Raw genomic sequence first — 17340 nt, 5'->3', positions numbered from 1 at the left:
CTTGCCCCCCTTGCTATGGCACTGCATATGAAAGAAATAAGAGTGTAGACATGCCCATTATTTCTAACCCCCCAGCTTATAGTGCTCACCTGTTTTTACAATACATCTGCTTGTCACACAAAGGGTTGCCTTCACCCCCTCTCCCTCAGATGTAACTCCCCCACCCCGTCCCCAGGGCTTTTTCTAGTCCACCCGGACAGGGATTTTCAGCGATCAGTGACTTAATTTTGAGCCCAGCATAAGCCTGGCTGCCTCTGACCCTGTGGCTCTCTGTGCTGCCCCTCTCTCCCCGAGGTCCTTGGGCAGGGATTCCTGTGAGACAGAGAAAGAGAGAGAGAGAGAGCGCCGGGGGGGGGGCGGTGCATGCAGGCTCTTGGCGGTGCCTGTCACGTTTCCACGCAGCGGCTGCAGAGGGAGAAGCAGGCTCTCCTGCCGCTAAGTTTCACTTTCTATCCTCCCCAGCTGGGCAGCGGGAAATCAAAACTGAAGGCGAGCTGGGGCCGTGCTGCTCGGGGGTGGTGCAGCTCCGATCCAGGCAGAGCCGGCGCGCCGCAGCCCTGAGCACAGGTGCTGGCGGCAGAGGAGCGGAGCAGAGCGCCCGTCGCACGGCTCTCCGTAAGTACCCTGCACGGGCAGCGGAGCACTGCGGCCAGGTGTGCGGGCTGAGGGAGAAAGACCGCAGGCAGACGAGGCTCTTGGGGTAAATCCCAGACTTTTTTTTTTAGACCAACTAAAAGCCAAGTCAAATTGGGTTAGGCCAGCCAAAGTCTTTTTGTATGCAGTCTCTAATGAGGCTAGTTATAATGAGGCATCAATGAATTTAGAATGTTATCACTTTCCTTGGGTAAATCCCATATCTTGTGTTAGACCTACTTAAATTTTAGTTGGTCTAATACAAGGTACCGGATGTACCCTAAGAAAGTGATAATCTACATTCATTTAAAAAAAAATCATAAAATTTTAGTAGGTCTAAGAAAAGATACCAGATTTGAAACCTTGTCTAACTTTATCCCAAAGTTTGTAGTGGTGTTGGTCTCAGGACATAGGCAGACAAGGTTCTTTGGGTAAATCTGATACTTTTTGTAAACCAACTAAATTTTATGATTTTTAAAATGAATTTGGAATATCCCCTTCTTTGGGTAAACCCAATATCTTTTATTAGACCAACTAAAATTTTAATAAAATAAAATGCTCTAATAAAATTTTAGTTGGTCTGATAAAAGATATCAGATTTGAAACCTTGTCTAATTTTATCCTAAAGGGTATAGCTGTGCCCATCTAAGAATATAGGCAGACAAAGGTCTTTGGGTAAATCCGATATCTTTAGACCAACTTTAGTTATCGGATTTACCCAAAGAAAGTGATAACATTCTAAATTAATAAAAAAAATCATAAAATTTTAGTTGGTCTAATAATAGATATCGGATTTACCCAAAGAACCTTGTCCACCTACGTCCTTTGACTGACACGGCTACAACCTACACCCTGAAACATGTAGGATAAAGCTCAGACATAAGGACGTGGCAACTTAACCTCCCCAACTGCCTGCAGAGCATGTCTTCCGCAGGTGACATCTTTTATTGGACCTGGGTAACTGGGATAAAGTTAAACAAATGTGAAACCTTTTGAAACCTTGTCTAACTTTATCCCAACTACACAGCTGGTCGAATAAAAGATGTCACCCTAAGAAGTCCTTGCCTCTTGCAGCACTATCTAGAATGATTTTTTAAAATTATCATTCTTGTATATGGTTTCCCTGCTCTATAAGAGAAATGTATGATGTTGCATGTACAATCATAGGGCTATTGCATGTAATAGGCTATTACCTTTATTATCCTATTATAAGAAAAATTCTTAACCTGATCCTGAGAAAATTCTGATCCTGGCCTGATTCTAAGCAAAAAACAAGGATTTTAATGCCATTACCATCATCTTTTCCCCGTCTCAGTTCCCATGGAAAAAATGGCCTTATCTGGTTTCAGTGGGGTCCCTTGTCAGAGACCAATCCAAGCCTATCAGGCTAGTGTGGTCAAGTATGCAAGGTTTTAAAGCAGCACAAAAGGGAGTGACGTACCTGGTATCATAACTGGTTTCCCTTGATTCCCTAGACCTAAATGACTACCGTCCCCTTTACAGCTGGATTGAATATCTGTGGGGGACGGGGAATGGCATGAGTCCAGAGTAGGACTAGACTCACAGCTCTGGAGAAACAGCATAATGACTTAACTGCTTTTTTGCAGACAAATTTCTTTGGGTAAATGTGATTTCTTTTATTAGACCAACTAAGCAGTTGGAAAAATTGTTCTTTACAAATTTTTGGGCACAACCACCCTTCTTCAGGCACAGGGAGAGTCTGCTGGTGTTTGTGTACTCTCCTGGGTGGAACAGAAACTTAAGTGCTCTTCTGCACCCCACTTCCTGGCTTGCTAGGACAAAGTCTTTGTGGGCCAAGTGGGACTCTTAGGGATCTGCTACAAAATCTGTTTTTAAAATATTCAGAGAATTGTGAACACAGGGAAGAAAACTTTTCTACTGATTTCTAAATACTCTGCTGGAAAACAAAGGTACTGTGTTAAAATATAATGTAAAATCTTAAAGTTTCTATGTTGTCTGAAAAAAATGTAACCTGATTATTTGGTAATAATGCAGTTTTTTAGATTAAGTAGCTCTTAATTTAAGAGCTCATAGCACATGATGGGAGGGCTGCAACTAATTCTTTTCTTTCCCTTTTTGGTTTGGAGGCCAAACTGGAAAAATATGAGTTTGGTCCAAAACTCTTCATCGCTCTCAAGCTTTTCTCGGTTCCTGCTATTGTTATAACTGCCCTGTATCTAACCCCTGTTCTGTCTTTTTCTTGAAGGCTCACTCTATAACCTGTTAAAAAAATCCTTTTCACCTACCCAAGTCTTCCTGTTCTGACTGGCCTGTTGTTCTGCTCCTCCTCTTTCCATAAATTGTGATGACCCCCCCAAATCATTTCCATTTCATTTCTGTCTCTATCTAGCTCTCCCCCCAACTCCAAGGTGGCTGTTGAATAGGTAATACTTTTTGATTGAAAGAGTTAACTCCATTCACAACAAAATGTCTCTGCATGCTATACAGTTTAATATAAATTGTTCTAAACTTTTTACTGTTATTTCCTTTTATATTATATAAGGTACTAAAATATTCAGTGAATCCTAGAAAGCAAGAGAGATATAGGTTGGTGACTGGGGCACTCACATGGCTCCCTGGCACTGCTACAATAACTATTTATGTGTTTATACAAAATAGAACAGCAAAAAATTGAGAACACCCTTCACCCTTCTTCTGCCTACTTACTGACCAGAATCCCCTGCAGTGTAGTCACTGGTCACTTTTCTTAGAAGGAATGTGATTCAGGTTCAAAATATGGTAAGCTCTGACTGTGCAGAAGCAGAAACAGCTTAGTTATCTCACATCCTAGTTTGTGGCTTGACCACTGGGCTAGCTGGTAAAAAATGGAACCACCTCCTTGTCAGGCAGTTTTACGAATCTGATTTTTTTCCCCCAGTTGAAACTACCTGGTGAATTCAACACTATTTAGCAAATTTAAATTAGCCAGATAGCTTCAGGATAACCACAGCTACTTTTTTTTTTACGCATTGAAAAAATGTGACTTTTTTATTGTCTGGTTTGCCATAGCTAAAACTAACACACTACAAAAGGAGACATTTAGCCGCTTATCCTAAAAAGTTCCCCATCTCTTTATAGATTACAACCAAGTTTGCCTGTATTTTAGAAGGTAAAAGGTGTCAGTTACTGTAGAAACTACAGTTTTCTCTTTCTTTTCTGATTCAGCCTCTTTTTAAGTGTTGCCCTGTTCTCCTCTGTCCTCTCTGAATTCCTTTCCTTCAGTATTCTTTCCCACTTTTGATCTCTCTGACACCTCCCCTCTATTAATTCTTTTACTTTGCCTGTCTTCCCTTTTCTCAGCACCTTTCAGTCTTTCTTTCATTTCCTTTTTTCTTCTATAACCAATTAAAAATACTTTTCACCTGCCCAAATCTTCTGGTTCTGAGTGGCCTGAAGTTCTGGTCCTCCTTTTTCCATAAACTGTAATTGTTCCCACAAATTTTCTCCACCTTATTTTTGTCTCTGTTTAGCTCTCCCCCTCCCGTGTGGACTGTTGAATAGGAAATGTTGATTGCTTTCTGGTCGTCTCAGTTAAGACTCTGTGGGTGTGTCTACTAATGTGCTTTAAGATGATTGGGTGTGTTTACATATTAATTAATTCACTGTAATCATGGCGCATTACGTTTAGTACCTCTAATAACAGGCAGTAACTTAATGTACTGTAATCAGCACTCCTGGACAGTAGCGCCAGGGCATGTTTTTTTTGTAATGCTAATGTGCAGTAGGGCTGTGCAAAATGGCACTGTTCCATTTTGACTTTAGTTTCGAGGTTTGGATGGAACAGTGTTTTGTTTTGAATTTCATTTTGAGTTGAAACAGCTGTTCTATTTTGCTTTGTCGAAACAGTGAGGCTGTTTTAACGCCGTTTCAATGTTTCGCCTGACCATTGGGCTGGGGAAAGGAATTTCCCATTCCCAGCCTGATCAGTCGTGGGGCTGGGGAGGGGAACTGAGCAATCGGGCTCAGTTTCTTTCCCCAGCCTGATCACAGTGCTTGGGAGGGGAACTGACCCTGGGCTCAGTTCCCTTCCTCTGTGCTGTGATTGGCTTCCTTCAGCCCGGCGCCGGGAGATGGGGAGAGCCAGGGCTGTGCTCCAGGCTGCTGCTGGGAGCTCAGCTCTGGTTCTCTCCTGTCTCCCGCCACCTTGCTGCTGGCTGCTTTGAAACTTTCGAAAAATTTCAACTAGCCTTGTTTTGTTTTGGGGCTGTTTCAAAGCCCTTTGTTTTGAGCTTGAAATACAGTGTCGAATCGAAACAGCTGGTGAACTTTTGCACAGCCTTAATGTGCAGTAGGCTAATTCTGCTGCATATTAGTGCATTAGCACGATTTTTGCCTTCAGGGCTATTGTGCAGTAGAATTAATGTACTGTGAATTTACTGTGTTGTGGAAATGCTCCCACTACACAGTAAAATAAGGTACAGTAAGCTGTTGGGGCAAGCTTTCCCCAGAAAGCTATACATGCACCTGTTGGGAACAAATTTGCTCCCGACAGGAGCAGTTCAGTGCAAGGCTACTCCTGCCCTGCTCTGCCCCCACTACAGCAGCCAGGGGGGCTCCAGGCTCCCCCAGGTGTCAGTCCCAGGCTGGTAGGGGGCACTGGGGTCAGGCCTTGGCTCTGGGGGATGTGGTGGTAGCTGTTCTGTCTCCAGGGCAGCTGCCTCCCAGACCTATGCCCTGATCAGCCGATTGGGGCAGGGGCTGGGAAACTGTCCCCTGCCCCAGACAGCTGCTTGCTTCCCAGCCCTGTGCCCCAATCATGCTTTACTAGATTAGTTTACTGTGCAGTAAACCTTGTCTTGTGTAGACATGCCCACAATCTACTTCATTTGGTATTGTCTTTAATGTATTTACACTGTTCCAAATTTCCCTAGATTGGGTAAACCCTAAGACTAAATCCCTGTCCCTTACCTCCATTAAAGAGGTACCTCCACATCCACTTAGAATCAGATTTTCAAACATATGAAAGTGCCTAAGTACTTTTGAGAATCTGGTCTCCTGGCATCTGGTAGGATCAGCCCTATGATACTAAAAATATTTTCCTAGCTCAACTTCCAGGGAAGTAGTGAATTGTTTGGATTCTAGTTAGCTCTTCTACCTAAGTGGTTATTATATCTTGGGCATCATTTAGATACTTATGTAGCTTATATGTGAGACAGTGAATACTCTACTTGTATTAAAGAGCCTTTGGTTCTTACCTTTTCAGGACACTGAAGTTGATTTTGAAGTCTAACGCTTTGTAAGCTATCATTTGTATTATGTTGAACTTCAGGATTTTTGGGTTGTGATTATTTAGAGGGTGATTCTCAATTTGGGATAGACAAACACGCAGGTGGATGGACAATATCTGGTGTCCAAGTGCTTGAATGCATCTTTTAGCTTTATTTTGGTGATTTGATGGATTCTGTGGACCCAGTCCTTAAAGATAAGGATAATCTCAAGATGCCACTGCTCAATGAGAGTTGTAAAAGTCTTGTTAAACCAATAGGGATGGAAGTTTTGAAAGAAGGATAAATGATATTCAGTAGCAGCTGGGTGCTTAATTTCATTAGGCTCCTTTAAAATCTCAGTCCAGGGTGGTGGAGTAGGGATTCAGGCCATTTTAACACAAAACAGACAGATAAACAACTCATCAGTTTAAAGGCAAGAAAAGCTGAGATTTGCCGTTCTGAAAATTCACCAGGTTTGTAGTGGAATAAAAGGTTGCTTTTAACACACACAGCAGAACACTCTGTTAAAAGGCTGATTATTTGTTGCACTCTCTTTTCTATTCGACAGATATCTATGTAATATTCAATACTTGACCTTCTTTCCAGGGGATATTCACAATTCTTTCACTAGAGGGTGCTGCAACTACAGGATTAAGAAGTGTGGAAAAATTGTACTATTTTTGGGGGTTTCATCATGTGTCCATTACATTTTCTGTCCTGGCCTTGTCATATCATTTTAATGAGAAAATGCACAGAACCCTGGCTTCCTGGTCACATGAAAACATCTGAAGCAAACAAAGTCTTCAAGATATTTGGCAGCTAAACTATTGCAGCTCTGGTTATAAGCTAGCAATCTGTAAACTCTTAATATTAATATTTCTGTGAAGTGCCATGAGTTAGACTGGGGAGCTACACTTATGTCTGTACCTTTATTTAGCAACAAAACAAATATAGGAAGTGCAGTGCAAGTGACAGCCTCATTCCTCCCGCCATGCCAATTCACATCAGAGACCTGGAGTGCCAGCTCAAACCCACCAAAACATAATGATGATAGTAACATTTATTTCTTGATATTCCATCTTTTTTGCTGTGAAAACTTCAAATGAAAAAATGAATTTTATTTTGCTGTGTACTATACATCTTTCCAACCTTTCTATACTTCTTAGTTTTTGTGTTGCCTAGTGCCGTTTATGGGCCAGGGAACTGGACGACAAATGAGAAGCAACAAATCAGAGCTGCCAGTGAATTTCAACATGAAGACAGCGGCAGAAGTAGAAAAGGATACAGAGAAAGTTATGAAGAGCAGAGATCAGAAGCTAATATCTGTCTATGGTGTGGCAGACTTAAATAATGGTAATGCTTTTTAAAAAATGTCTCTCCCTCTTTCTCATTCTATTTTTCTGTGTTTTGCTCACTTTCTCTCACTTTCTCTTGAATTCTTCATTCTCTCTCTCTGTCCCCCAGTTCTTTTTCTCTTCGTTTGATTTCACACATGGCGGATTCTTATAAATTAAATGCCAGGACAACATATTTGGCCCTACCAAGTGAAAGCTTTGTACTTTGCGGAAAATGATCCCAAATAGTTTCTTCCTTTCCAAATCTTAAACTGGGCAGCTTCGTCATGACAGTTGAAGAAAGTTAGATGTTGCCTGCGTCACTCTTCATCCCCATTCACTGTATGCCGGGGTGGGCAAAATGCATCCTGGGGCCTGGATGTGGCCCGCCAGGCCACTCTATCTGGCCTGCAGGACCCCTAAAAAATTTAGAAAATTAATATTTATCTGCCCCTGTCATGCGGCCCTCGATGGCTTGCCAAAACTCAGTAAGCGGCCCTCCACCCAAAATAATTGCCTGCCCCTGCTGTATGCATAAACTGCTGGAACCCTTGTTTCCTTATCACCTATTATATTCATTTCCTTACTGCTATGCATCTCTCTCTCTCTCTGTCTGGGTGGAGCTGATTACTCCAAAAGTAAAACTTTTCAGAAGCACCCATCACTTACCCCACCTGCACTCAGCACAAAATACAGTTTCCCTTGATTTATGTGGGTTCTGTATGTGTGAATTCACTCCTACATGATGACTCTTTTTATACCAAAAATGTGTTATATGCAAGGAAAATTCACTCTTATGCGATCAGTGTGGTGGAAGCCGGCAGTCAGCTGCTTTGTGCAGTGCACTATGGGAGTGACACGCACCAAAATATAGTCTCCTGTGTGGATCTGTACTACTCATTCGTTGTCTGTGACGTGTTTCTGTAGTTGGTGTCCCCATTATGATAGTGCCCTGTGCTTGTGTGTACTGTCTGCTGTTGGTGAGTACCAAAATTGTCCTGTAAAAGTGATAAAAATGGATCTGGGGGTCAGAATAGTTGAGGTCTTGGAACCTGTCCCTATTTGTGACATTGTAAAGTGGATTCCCTTTATGCGAATTTGAGTTATACGCTGTTTTCCAGGAATGCATGTACAGTATAGCATAAAGGGAGGGAAACCTGTATACCTTTGTTTTTCATGAGGCTCTGAGTGAAAATTCCTTGCCCTTTGCTCAACTTTGTTCCTTTCCCTGACACTGACAACCAAATCTGAAATGTGTCTGAAGGGGAACACTGAATCCAGGGGAGCAGATCTGCACTATATGAACTCAAACCCAGATCTGCACTGTATGATTTGGGGCTACCTCTACAGAAGGCTCTATAGACACCTCTCATATCCAGATGACACTCCATTTGTTTTTGTTTGTTTTTGTTGTTTTTTACAATTTTGAGGGAGGAGATTTGGTGTTTCCACAATCCTGGCCAAGGTGCTGGGGTTGTGTGTTAAGCAAGCTGTAAATGCCTAACAGGAAATTTACCATCTTTCCAGTGCCATTGAAGCTCTCTCACAGCACATAAGATGTAAGCCTCACTTTCTTTTCTGTGCCTATAGGAGCAATTGGGCTGTACAACGTTGGACTGAGCTGCTGCCTGAACTCCTTGCTCCAAGTGTTTTTCATGAACAGACACTTCACTGTGATACTGCGAAGGTAGGAAATGTGCAGGCAGAATGCCTACTCCCTGAGCTTATACTACCAGGAGGTGGTGTGCACAACACTTTAAAGTGGGCTAAATGCTTTTGCACTGCTTTAATGGTGTCGGTGTTTGCATGCCTCGGCGGCATATTATGCATTAATTCCAGCTGCTGTAGGAATTTCGGTGGTGTAATGTGCCTTAAATGACTTGGGGTGCAGCCTCAAAGTCATTGCCTTAAATGTAATGTGCCTTAAATGACTCCTTCGAGGAGTTTTAGTTTGCTGCCCCTACAGCTGCAGAGCGAAGCACTGGGCTCTGTGCATCTCCATGGCTCTGCAGGGAGCCCTGCAGGCAGCCTGGCAGCAGCCTGGGAAGGCAGGCTGCACCCAAGAAAAGCAGGGAGCCTGATTTTCACACCCTCCTCCCCCTGGAGCCTGCCTGCCAGAGCTGAGGAAAGACCTGGTGCTTCCCTCTGCAGCTGTGGTATCCCCCAGGACCACCTGAACCAGGTGCCTGTGGGTGGGTGCCACCCGGGTGAGGGAGAGGAGGAGCAGGGGGGGCACCACTGCCATGGAGGGAAGCACCAGGCCCCCTCCCACAGCCCCTGGACCACTCCACCTGGTGGCAGCTCACCCTCCCCTCCCTGCCGGAGAGGCAGGTACTGGGTGGGGTGTGTGCACAACATAGGGGTTTAATCAGCCCTAAACTGAAGTGGCATTTTTTAAAACCCACTGCTTCAATTTAGGGCTCCCATTTCATCTACTCGCGCCCAGTGATGCTACTACCACCACCTCACTCACTCAACTCCATTTTTACATGGCCTGTCCATTCACAGGAATGGATTGCCTGGACATACCAGGTCTTCCAGCTCACTGAACAAGGGTCTCATAGCAAGGAGCTAACTAGAAGCTAAGCCACAGTTCCAAAAGCACAGCCCTCTACTCGCAGATAATTTTGGGGGAAGTGGGAGGCGAGGGGAAGGCTGATGCACTTGACACCTCATAGGCAGAGGGCATGGTCTATCAAATTTTTTAAATTAGTTCTGCTCTGTTCCTTCTATCAGGCAAGCATCCAGGCTGATTCCCCAAGCTACTTGTAGTAATGGAACCTGATGTTACTTAGCTGTGCATAGGACTGAGCTTAAACTATCACAGACGTTGCTGGTTAGAGTCAAACAGCAAAGGGAGTACAATTTGGATCTAGGTCTCCAGTGTTGAAATACAGCCACGAAACTCCACTGCATACTTAGGTCCTGAATTGTATCTACCAGCCATCTCTTTTCATGGTAAAACCCAGGCACTCTAAGGAGTGATGCAAGTTACTATTTTACCCCATTTCCCCTCTTAACTTTGCCCTATTTCTTACCAAGAGCAGGAACTGCAGGTGTGGAAATTTTCTGTTTCTGTCGCACAGCTCCTATGGCTGCTTCTGTTCACAGGATCACAGTGCCATTCAGCTCTGCAGAGCAGAGGAAGAATGTCCCATACCAGATGCTTCTGCTGCTGGAGGAGATGCAGCGTGGCAAACGGGAAGCTGTATCTCCCTTGGAACTTTCTCGCTGTCTCTCACTGCACGGTGTGGAATGTAAGCAGTAGCCCACTATTCCCTATGTACTACCCCACCCGCCTTTTCATCTGATTTAGGAAAGGGAGAAGTGGTGACATATTGCCACATGGTGTGTGCTGTATCCCACTAGCAGACACTTGAGATGCTGGGCCTTATTTCCATATTGGCAGATGAAAGGGATTTGGGGAGGTAGATCCTGAAGAGCAACCTGCTTCTTGGCTAGGGCTAGGGCATGAGCTGGTTGCCCATATTCTTAAGTAACAGCCTGCATTGCTCTAGGAAAGGAAAGCAGATGGGTCTTAGAGGGGAGTGGGATGTACTGGATATAGAGGGTGAGGTAGCTTATTGCTTGATATGTCTTCTTAAGCTGATCTCTCTTTCATAGTGCCAGTTGGAAGGGAGGGCAGGAAGATAGGTGGTTAAACTATACCAAACTCACCCCAGTCTGTGAGCAGATAAGCCTTGTTCTGATTCAGAACTTATCAAATCAACACGAAGAGAACTGGCCAGGTTCAGCCTTTCAGCTGAGGAGTTTACCTTTGCATCTAGCTGGGTCATTAAATGTGCTATTTGGGCTGCCATGGAAAATCCATGTGCAGTGTTCTTGCCTAGTCCTTAGTAGTTTGTACTGGCAGGGAGTGTTGCTGGAACAGTGCTGGCCTGGAAGTAGGTGGCTCACATTTTTCTGTAGTGAGATATAATGATAATTCAAAAACAACACTGATGGGGATCCTGAGGAAACATCACCCTTCTCTCATCAGTTGGAAAGCCAGCTGGTGTACTATGGAGACTGGGGAGGATTGGAGGCAAAGAAGTGGGTGGGAACCTCATGTCTCTGAAAGGGGATCAGGGGAGGAAGATTTATTGTTCATAATACTGACTGTAATGTCTCGATGTGTCCAGTGTTTGTCCAGCATGATGCTGCACAGCTATTACTGGTCCTCTGGAACCTCATTAAGAGTCAAATCACAAACACGGACCTGGTAAGTGTGATGAATGAAAAAGTCATGCAATCTGTCCCTGGGGATGAGAATTTTTTTACTGTTTTTTCTAACAGGAATCCCTTTTACCAGCCAGCCTTTGTCCTAGGTCCAGGAGTCCCAGCCTTATCTTTTGGATTCTATTCTCTCATCTCCCAATCACCGGGAATCAAGCTCCTAAGGACTTTGTCATTTCAAGTTTCAGTTAAATTTCAGTTGAACTTCTTTCAGGCCAGGCCAAAGGGATAATTATCCTTGTTGCAGGAGCTACTTGTTAATAAAGAAAAAGAAAATCTTTTACAAAAACAGGTTTGGTAATCTCAGTTTTCTTCCAATTTCAGATTTACAGAAATATGAGTCAGTGTTATTTTCAAATGGTCACTGCTCCTTGCCTTAGTATCTGTCAGCTTCCTTCAGTTACTGCCAGCTACTGCTTACATGTTTAATGGAGGCAGTTTTTTTCATGAGAGGTTCCTAGGCTATGAACAAGCAGTAACCAGTAGCTCAATTTATTTATGCAGGAGACAAACACACATTGTAGGTTTGGTACAAAACTATGGCCCTTGGGAGACATTACACTTAAAATGCTATTAGTCTGTTAATTTTTGTGGCTGGTTTCCATCACATCTTAAATTGAACATGTGGCAGGACTAGGACTGCACCAGATCTCCAACCGGTCCTGCTGAAGTGGTGGAGCCATCTGAAAACCAGTGGATTTTGGGGCACAGGGCTTTCAACTTTCCAGTATAGGGGAGTCAGGAATCATGATTCTGCACTGACTAGTAGGGTGCAATTGGGAATTGATTCCAAAATCATGCATCTTGCCAGGCACGTTTGGCATGGAAGGGGGCATGATTTTCGGGATCAGGGATTATATTTCATCACTCCTTTAAATGAACACCTGTCAGCTGCATATGATTCCTCCATTACATACATGTAGATGTCTTACATATATATATCTGCTACAATAGCAGTTCATCTGTTTAACTTCTGTGAAGCATTTATAGTGTCCTTATTTCAATGCTATGAGGTACTCTCTTTCTAGACAAGTGCCAGATCTGGTTTCAAGCCCTAAAGAAGTGACACTACATCAGTGAGTGTCCAAGTATAGCCACTAGCAGATGTATTGTATGATTTGTATCCATTTCTTCTTGGTTTTTTTTACCCCTTCAGGTGGAAAGGCTGACTGCTTTGTACACTATCTGGGTGCAGGACTACCTGGTTTGCCAGAGGTGTTCCTTTGAAACAAACTGGGACAGCCACATGATAACTCTCCCACTCCCAATGTTTGATTCCAGATCTCACTGGCTGAGTACACTGGTAGGTTCAGCATCCCTTCTCACTGTGCCTTTTATTAGGAGAAAGAGTCAACTCCACTAAGGCACTGGAATCTGATTCAAGAGCCTCCTTTCCTAGGAGCCATGTCTAGTATCTATATAGTATCTATGCTGGGGTGCTATTTAATCTTTGCCTTTTCTACTTGTCCCTGGAGGAATTCCACATGGAAGATAGAGCTCCTGAGGCTCCTTTCTGAAAGGAGGTTATAATTTTGGTATCTGGTCCACTGTTTCCTCTCTATGTAAAACACATAGTAATAGCTGCATGTAATCCGCAGAGCGTAGATATCACAGTAATGTACCTTAGATAGGGTGAAGAGTGATTGTTGAATGCTGAAACAGGGAATTTGTCTACTTCAGGGGTGTTCAACCTGCAGTCTGCAGGCCAGATCCAGCCTGCAGTGCTACGTCATATGATCTGCAGGGCTCCTCATGGATCTAGAAATTTGGTGGCAGGGGAGTGGTGGCACTATACCCCTGTTGCCAAATCTCCAGACCCAAAGGGAGCCCTGAGCTCTGTGATGGATCTGGTGCCCAATCCCAGCACACAGGGCTGGGTAGGTTGGCACTGGGTCATAGGGCCCAATCCCAGTGTTGGGGGCTGGGAGAGGGTGGTACCAGGCTGGCAGGGCCCAATTCTGGCTTGAGGGGGGGCAGTGCCAGCCCCCTGGGACCCAATTCCAGCGTATAGGGGGTGAGAAGTTGTGGTCCCAGACCCCAGGGATGTAATCCCTGCACACAGAGGCTGGGAGGGGGTGGTTTTAAGCCACCAGAGTCCAATCCTGATGTGTGGAGGAAGTGGGGGGGTGCTAGGCCTCAAGGTTAAATCCAGCCTGCAGATGGATCCTTTACTACTCATCTGGCCCACAGGACCAAAAGGATGAGCACCACTGGTCTAACCTATAACAAAATAGGTAAAAATAAAACTAAAGAAGTAAAATGTTTTTGATCTTATTTATCAGAAAAAAGCAAGAGAAAAAAAAACTATTTCCTTCACCAGGCACCTTGAAATCGCATGTCTCTTCTGTGTATGGGCCTTCATACTAAATACCTTGAAATGAAGAAGTGGTAGAAATCTAACTTGGATGAATTCAGTTCCTGTTTTTGACTGATAGAAACCTTCTGTGTATTTCTAGGAGGATTCCCTACAGCACTTTTTCCAGCCTGAACAGCTGACTGGCAATGACATGTGTTTCTGTGAACAGTGTAAGCAGAAAACACCATGTCTGCAGGTAAGAAAATATTTTCTCTAACTCCTATAAAATAGGAAACTGCTGGAAGGGTGGCTACAAAGACAATGGAGTTATACTGTTCTTAGTAGTGGCAGATGACAGAACAAGGAGCAACAGTCTCAAGTTGTAGTAGAGGAAGTTTAGGCTAGGTATTAGGAAAAACGCTCAATAGGAGAGTAGTAAAGCACTGGAACAGAGAGGTTGTAGAATGTCTGTTGGGCTGGGTGGGTAGTGGTCAGTAACTCATGGCACTTTTTGTAAAGCGTCATGAGTTTGAGCAGAGGCCTGCATGTCTGTCAGCACCCTTGACAAAGTGTTGTAGCTATACCAGCACAAAAATACCTTCTGCTGGACTTTGCTGTTTCTCTACTACAGGACTTTCCTGGTTTGGTTATGTTGCTAGAGTGACAGAGGCTGTAAACAAACCCCAATTCCAACTCATCAGTGAGACTTTATTGGACTGATAAGATATTTGAGTGTTGCCAAATTGTAAGAAAAATATAAAACCTTCTAGCATATATTGTCCAAGGTGCATGTTGTTCAGGATAGGGTAGACCACTTAAGGTTTTCTTTGTAGGCACTTGCTGAAGGGGAAATTGTCCATGGACCTACCTCTCAACCACCCTGCACTCTGCAGGGAAGCCCTGCTGCTCATAGCAGTATCCTACAATGCTTCTCTGTGCATCTCACATGTTGCCAGTGTAGTGACCATTGGGTTCAATGAACACAGGCATACATGAATGAGAACTAAACAACAAACTTTACTGGGGGGCAATAGGCTAACCTCTGCAGATCCTTTTTCTCTCTAACTTAACTACTACCTGAGTCTCCTAACTCACTAACCATTTCCTAAAACTCCCAACTTTTCAAACTAGGGAGCATCTCTAAATGATAGCTTCTGTCACTATAGCCATGATTGCATTTATCCCTGCATTACCTCCTGTAGTCTTGTCTAACCACACAGAGAGCTACATGCTTCAGGGAAGGATAAAAGAGAGACAGAGAAGTAATGCACAGAATGAACACTCGAAAACTAAGATACAAACCATGGTACAGCCAGGAGATTTTGTGGTCATGGATTCTTTACATAGTTTATAACCCAGTGTGTATGTAAACCTTTAGCATTTCCAGTCAAGCAGACGTTGAATTTCTAAAATAAAAAGCAGGGGACTTAATTCACTGTAGCACAGACCACTCTATATCCTAAAGTCATTCATGTTGGTCTTAACATCTTAAATCGCTCTCAATTCCTTAGTCTTCAGCTCCAGTGTTTATTGCATTGCAGGGCACAAGGCTAAAACAGCTGCCACTGACCTTGACCCTTCACCTAAAACGATTCTACTGCAAGAAATCCACTAGGATTCAGAAGATCAGCCATTCACTACCGTTCCCACAAAGCCTCAATTTCAGTGAGATCCTGACACAAGAGCAGTGTCATGCAGATGCCAAAGACAAGGTGAAGTGGTTTATTTAATTTCACCTAAAGAGACAGATCACCTACCCTTCTTTCTGTTCATTCAGTAGACTCACAAGTCCGAGAGACATCTATCTCACTGTTCAGTACCATTGTAAGGGGGTTAGGCTCTGGGCTTAACCTGTACCTAACATTGTCACATACCCTGTGATTTTAACTTTTTGTCATTTTGCAGGTTTTGTACTTAGGCTAAATCAGCAAACTAAGTTGCTTGCTATCTCAAAATCTTGAACCTGTATATTTTTTTGAGACTAGTATCATAACTTTCCCAGTGCTGCTCTGCTTCCAATTATGTTACAGAGAAGAACCTTTATGTCTTACTTAATCATAACGAGTATTTAATTGGCAACTCTTGCCTTGCTCTGTAAACCCATTTCATGGATACCAGAGAGGTAATGAGCAGCAAATCTTGCATTTCACACTGGATGAGAAGTCAGGATGTGGGCAGTCCACTCAGAGCAACCTGCACACTGCTGTATCTCACAGGGCTGTGATTAGCAGGGATTCATTTCTACCCCTGTGGAAGAGTTAGTATTAGCAGAGCAAAGACATAGGTGGGAGATCTGTTGCTATGTGGATCTACTGGTTAACCTTTCTGTAATGAAGGAGGGTATAGTACCAGCAAGGGCTTGAGGTTGCCTTTTTTGTTTGCAAAGCAGTTTTGGTGGTGTGCCATAGTCTTATTCCCCCTAATGTCCATGGGACTTCCCTGTTTACAGCTATTTCTTTGGGCTATGTGGGCAATAAGATTAAGGCATTTAAGACTGCTGTGCTCATCTTATCTCACCCATAATGATTATGAAGCCCTGAAAACCTTGGTTTCAAAGGTCTTGATTAACAAAGGCCTAAATAGGGCTTAGGTTCCTAAATAAGTAAATGGATGTTTGGAAGAACAGGATATTCAAACTGAATTCCCTTTAGGCAAAACTGAAGAAAATGATCTTCAGGACAAGGCTATCTTTGTCCTGCCCCCTCTCAGGGCCCCCCTGGGGTGCTGGAGGCATCACAGTCCAGGCAGGTATCATGGTCATGGGTATCCAGAGCGGCAGTGTGCACCTCTTCCCCTCCAGTCGGGCCAGGGTCAGGGGCTAGGGGTGGGTGTGGAACTCCATGCATGTGGCAGTGGCTTCTGTGCCCCACCCCTCAGCCTCAGGCCAGCCCTGGCCTCAGCCCAGGCCCTGGCCCAAGCCCATCCCACAGCACTGGGGGACTGCAGCCCCAGCTGTGCAAAATCTGCCAGATGGAGGGGCTGGGTTGGTCCAGAGCTGAGGCTGCCTTCACCTTAGCGGTGCTTGCGCCCCCTGACTCACCCCAGATGCACAAAGGAGGCTGGGCTGGCCCAGCTGCCGGCCCTTGATGGGTGCAGAGAGAACTTGCTCTTGCCTGGTGGGGGGCCTCCAGTTTCCTAGTTGCCCAGGGTCCCAATAAATCTTAAACTGCCACTGCCCTCTCCTGCTGTGGGGCAGAAGTCATATTTCTCATGAAGACAATAACATCTGTTGTGTTATCATCTCTGCTCAACAGTTTGAGGCTGCTGCACTGACAATGTTGCTCTTTGTGGCTCTTTTTAGGTTGATTGGCAGTATGATCTCTTTGCTGTTGTTGCTCACTTGGGATCAGCCAACTTTGGCCACTACTGTGCCTATACTCGGAGCCTTACAGACCACCAGTGGTACTGCTTCAATGATTCCAGCGTCTGCCAGGTGAGGAAACAGAGCCCCAGCTCTTCAGTCTTTTCTGCTGTTCACTCTTTCTAGTCTCTGCCTAGGCTTACAAAAAGCACTTCTAGTTCAAGTAGATGTGCACAACTGAATGGGTTCTGAGCTCTTTTCTCCATCTTGTGCCCTTCTGCTGTACATCTGTATCATGGTAAATGGCAGTTT

At 44.2% G+C, this 17340-nt stretch overlaps 1 protein-coding gene across 1 annotated transcript in view; it reads left to right on the top strand.

Moving 5' to 3' along the window:
- Positions 1-521: 521 nt before the first annotated feature.
- The window catches only part of USP18 (ubiquitin specific peptidase 18), a 22207-nt gene continuing 5388 nt past the window's right edge, over positions 522-17340 (top strand). Inside the window, exons 1-9 of the mRNA XM_019544521.1 lie at positions 522-615; positions 7028-7214; positions 8786-8882; positions 10307-10452; positions 11338-11417; positions 12588-12734; positions 13888-13983; positions 15269-15439; positions 17029-17160. Coding sequence (XP_019400066.1) covers positions 7052-7214; positions 8786-8882; positions 10307-10452; positions 11338-11417; positions 12588-12734; positions 13888-13983; positions 15269-15439; positions 17029-17160 — 1032 coding nt within the window. The 5' untranslated portion in view covers positions 522-615; positions 7028-7051. The remainder of the gene's footprint in view (positions 616-7027; positions 7215-8785; positions 8883-10306; positions 10453-11337; positions 11418-12587; positions 12735-13887; positions 13984-15268; positions 15440-17028; positions 17161-17340) is intronic.

This window comes from Crocodylus porosus, unplaced genomic scaffold (assembly GCF_001723895.1).
Source record: "Crocodylus porosus isolate Cpor-Errol unplaced genomic scaffold, CroPor_comp1, whole genome shotgun sequence".
In the NCBI taxonomy this organism is placed as follows: domain Eukaryota; kingdom Metazoa; phylum Chordata; order Crocodylia; family Crocodylidae; genus Crocodylus; species Crocodylus porosus.
This window is presented reverse-complemented; position numbering and strand designations above follow the sequence as displayed.